The sequence below is a fragment of the Camelus dromedarius genome, chromosome 14, assembly GCF_036321535.1.
Source record: "Camelus dromedarius isolate mCamDro1 chromosome 14, mCamDro1.pat, whole genome shotgun sequence".
NCBI classification, from domain to species: Eukaryota; Metazoa; Chordata; class Mammalia; order Artiodactyla; family Camelidae; genus Camelus; species Camelus dromedarius.
The window spans coordinates 55,299,156-55,304,137 of record NC_087449.1 but is presented as its reverse complement, the minus strand read 5'-3'; the positions used below and the strand labels follow the sequence as shown (position 1 = coordinate 55,304,137).

The following is a 4,982-nucleotide window of genomic DNA, read 5'->3' as shown; positions in this document are numbered from 1 at the left end:
TAAACTGGCCAGATCCAAAGTTCATTGTGTCACCTTGAGCCACCATGAGCCACCATGTGACACATGTCAACGTTACTGGCAAGTAATACACATTCCGTGAGCACCAGTGACTTCACAGGTCAAATGAGTCCTCATTGGGCCATCTCAGGCCTCCCCCCCCCCCCCCCCCCGCCTCCATGGTGGTTTCACTGTTATGGTGGGTCCAGGCATGGATCTAGTGTACTAAAGTGTATATGATGGCCACAGAGTCTTAATGAGCTTTTTCATTCCAGATGCTGTCTTCCAGATGAGGCGGGAAACCCCATAAAAAGACCAGCAGGACCCCCAGGCAGAGCCACTACTCTCCTGCCAGCACCATCCGGTTCCCTGGCCCAGAGGCTCTATCTCACTTTTTGCCTCTGAAACGGCTTACTTATCCCTAAAATTCTATTGGTTCCCTGAGCTCACTCCTGATTAGTTATTTCCTTCACTCCTGATTGGTCCATTTCCCTAACTTGTGACTGGTCCATTTGTAGTACTTCATTTGCATGGAGACCACTCCTGATTGGTCCATTTCCCTCACTCTTGATTGGTTACTTCTCTCCCTCCTGATTGGTCCACTTCTACAAAGTTTGTAGTCAACTTCCCTTATACTTCATTTGCATACGATGTTGCAAAATGTAAACTGGCAGCCTATAAAAGCTTTGTAAACCTACAGATGGGGTCCAGAGTTTGGAGTGTTATAACGCCTGCTGGCGTTATAAACCTGAGTTCTCTAATTCTGCAAGTGCTGCTGTGTCTCTTGCCTGGATCCAGATTGCTGTCGCAACTGAGCTGTAACACTGAGCTGTAACACATTTTTTCTGCAACACAGACGCAGTACGTTACTGTGGGTTTGTTCATATATCACATATAGATGGAGTTTGTGGCTGAATTGTTGCACACCTATCTCCACAGCAGGTTTTATACCATATGGACATTCTCCTAATGGTCCAGTTCTGAGTGATCCAATGGGCCTGGCCATACAGTGAGACCATTAGCAATGGCCCATGAAGCTATATAAAAGGGACTATTTACAAAGGTGTAAGCAGGCCATAGGGAACCCTCAAGGGTGATGCAGTACTCCTGGGCTCATAACAGGGAAGATGCTACTGCCCTTGGGCCAAAAAGGAACATGGAAGAAGGAGAGAGAGCCTCCCTGAGAGGAGGAGTGACCCTCTGTGAAAATACCCAACCAGGCCTAAACCAGCCCTAGGCAACCGCACAAGTGGGAACTGAGGAATGAGCACCTCAGCCTCCTCCTTCCCTCTCATACCCTGCCAAGGATCCCTGTTGACCAAACTCAACTGGAAGCCACAGGGCAAAGGCATCTGATGGTGCAGTCTGTGCAGGTTGGCCCCCTGGTGGAAAAGGCAAGAGAAGGATGGAGAGTGGGCCTCGAGGGAAGAGGGAGATACTGACACACAAGGGAGAGTGGTGATCTTAGATAGGGCAGTCACAGGAGTCTTCACTAGGAAGGGATCATTTGAGCAAAGACCTGAGATAGTATAGTAACTCATCTAATCCTCACAATTGATGAGGAAACTGAGGTACAGCACTCAACTTAGTTTTTGTCCAAGATCACACAGCTAAGATTTGACAGAGCTGGGATCTAAAGTCAGGCAGCTTAGCTCCAGAGATCCTGCTCTTAAACAAATTCGGATATAGGAAAGTCATCATGAAATGAAAGGGCAGAGAAAATGTCAGGATATATAAGACTGTAATCGGCAATCATAGATGTTATTTATTGAGCATTAACTGTATACTAGCCACTGTTTTAGGTGCCATGGGGGGATATACAGTTGAACAAGATGCTGTCCCTGCCCTCAAAGAATCCATCATCTAGCTGAAGGATGGGGGTGGAATATAGAAACATGCACAAATCAAATCCCAGCAGAGTGTGTACATTCTATAGAAGAATTACAGATAAAATGCTGGGAAAGAGGAAAGAGACTTATCACAGCTGGGTTGAGGGAAGCTTTCTGGAGGTGGTGACTTTGGAAGAAGTGAAGAATTATAACAGCAGAAAGGGAAAGATAAGGGTTTCCAGGGGAAGAAACCATGTGAGCAAAGATGTGGCTGCATTTGGGGGATGGCCAGTCAGTTGGATTAGAGTGCATGAGACTTTTGTGGGAGAGAGGTGATTTTAGGTGGGCCACCAACAAGGCATTAAGTCATGCTGGATCCCACAGTGAGGTAACTTCCTTCCCAATTCTCCCTGTTGGAGAAAAGTCTCAGCTTAGGGCTGGCATATCTTTCAAATGTTAACATTTGCTAATCTCCCTTTTGAACCCAAATTTTACAGGTTTGGATCTTCAAAGCAGGCAAACAAGCTCTGGATGGAACTTCATAACATCGTTTTGTTTTCATTGTCTTTAGTTTGCAGTTAACGTCTACTTGAAGCAAATGATACTGGTTTTGTTTTTTTTTTTTTTTTTACAGATAAATTATTTATTTTTAATTATTTTCCTTTACAGGCAAATTTATTAAGGAAAAATAGTCAATTTAAAGGGACAGCGTTGAATTAAACATTCAAGTGGCTTACAGTTATGGCAAAAATCACAAAGGTGGTACACTAATGACCAATGTTTAGGATACTCTGGGATAGAGAATAAAGCATGTGAGGGAGAGTGGTGGGGAAAAAAGGCTGGGAAGGGAGTCAGACCATGGAGGGCCTGAATACTAGGGTAAGGAGTGTGGCTTTTATTCTGTCAACAATGGTGAGGCGTTGGCTCAGGAACAGGCAATGAACATGCCCAGAGCCATGCTTGGCCTCTGAGTGCAGGTGAAGGGGAGACTAGAGGCTGGGACAGCACTAGGGAGGCCGCCGTAAGACTCAAGATGAACAAATAGAAGGCCCTGGAGCAGGGTCCAGGTGGTCCAGCTGAAAGAGAGGACGGGCTGGGTACTAGAGCCCACGTCAGGTTGGGTCATACGGCGCTATCTGGCTGACCTGGTGAATACAGGTGTCTTTTCCAGAGGTGACCGACCTTTGAGCCTCCAATCCTCCTCTCCAGTGTGATTTACTAAGAGAATCCAACAGTCTCTGACTGGGCTTTACTGAGAAAAGGTAACATCAGAAGAGGCCAGCCCACCACCGTCTCTGACCGCGTTAGGGGGAATTGGAAGTGCAGTCAGACAGGATGGAGAGAATGGACTCACGCCTCCTCAGTCTGTGTTTCCCGGCCAGAAAAGTGCGACGTCGGCTGGGCCGCTTGTGGTGATTCATTCCATTCCACACGATGAACATCTGATTTTCTAAGACCTTCAGCTTCATTTCACTGAACAAGAGTCGTTCAAGGATCTTGTCCTGGAGGGCAAAGCAGGCATGCAGTTTCTCGACTTCTTTCATGCTCAGGGAGTGGGTGTTGGGTTTGGTTTCGCAAGTCTTTGATTTCTCTGCCTCTTCCTAAACGCCCCACCACCAGGAAAAGAGGAAGAGTTAGTTAATGGTGATAATCCTTTCCCATGCCAGGTGATTTACAAACTTCATGTGAATCAATTCTCACGACAATGGGAAAAGAATGGGGCCCAGGGAGGGAAGTTCCCTTTCTCAGTATCTCCCAGCCTGCGTGACGGCCCCCAGACTCCCAGGACCCACAGCTGCCTTTGGTTCATAGGAATAAGTGAAATGGCCCACTAATCTGTACTCAGAGAGGACACAAAACCCTTAACCCAAATGTATCTGCCTCCAGAGCTTGTGCTTTTCCCAACATGCATTGCTGAGAGTTTAGTCAGGCCTCATAAAATCTCCAACTGTCAAGTCTCAGTGGTCTCATGAAATGCTCTTATCTCTATAATTACCTGCACCCCTCCACCATGCAGTTAATAATGACACTTAATTTTTTTCTTTTTGGATTCAGCTACAAACTCCTGGTCTGTAAAACCATTTAAAAATTAAATATTTCGGACGTGCAAAAAAGTAAATATTATAACAAATGCCCATGTTCCCACACCAGCTTAAGAAATAAAATGTCACAAAGTGCTCTGTGGATCCCGTTTCCAGAGTGTTCCCCTCCCTCCCTGAGTCTTATCTCAACTGCAATCCTGAATTTGGTATTTATTTTTTCCAGCATTTCTTTGTACTGTTTTATACTAGTCCTCAGTGGGAGACTTTTTTTGCCCTCCCTTGGGGACATTTGGCAATATATGGAGAAATGGAGAAATTTTTGGTTGTCACAAAAGGAGTGAAGAATGCTATTGGCATCCTGTGGGTAGAGGCTAGGGATGCCGTCCAAAATTCAGCAAGCACAGAACAGTCCTTCGTAACAAAGAATTACCCAGCCCCAAATGTCAGTCATGCAGAGATTGAGAAATCCTGCCTTAATATACTTTCACTATACACAGGCATCCATAAACAAGGCAGGATATTATTTTGCATTGTTTTTTAACTTTATATAAAAGATGTCATAATCTAGGAATGTTTCTGCTGTCTTCATTTTTCCATTTTAGAGATTTATCTATTTATACCTGTTTTAAAATTTATCCATCTTAATTTTCCCCACTTTAAAGTATCTGTTCCCATTACCAAAGCACGTTGACATCAAACATGAAGTAGGAGAGTCTGGGATGGGCCCTATTTTTCAGCCCAGGCAACTGAAGCTTTGTGAAGGAAGTGCTTTGTCCTCCATCACCCAAGAGGGAGCTGCAGAGCAAGCTGTTAGAGTGGAGTCATGTATTCCTCAGTCTGACCCCCTTGTCCTGACGCCTTCCCTGTCTCCCCACCCTCTAGTCTAGTTGTGACTCTCCCATCACCCTCAGCTGAAGTTAAGGCCCCTCTTGCTCACCTGCTGGGGCTCTGAGGGGGTGCGCTTGAGTTCATACTTGACCAGCCAGTTGCTAAGCAACAGCAGAAGGAATAGGAACCCAAACAAGGCTGGCTTATAGCTGATCAGCCAAGCAATCAATGCTCCTATGGTGCCTGAGGAAGCAAGTATCCCGTGGAGATTCCTAAAAAGAGACAT

General features: G+C 45.6%; 1 protein-coding gene across 1 annotated transcript; it reads right to left on the bottom strand.

Moving 5' to 3' along the window:
- Positions 1 to 3,052: 3,052 nt before the first annotated feature.
- On the bottom strand, positions 3,053 to 4,982 carry TEX46 (testis expressed 46). Its single transcript, XM_064493323.1, has 2 exons — positions 4,806 to 4,982; positions 3,053 to 3,328 (listed from the first exon to the last, which is right to left on the bottom strand). The coding sequence occupies exons 1-2, from the start codon at positions 4,980 to 4,982 to the stop codon at positions 3,131 to 3,133; spliced, it is 375 nt and encodes a 124-aa protein (XP_064349393.1). The 3' UTR covers positions 3,053 to 3,130.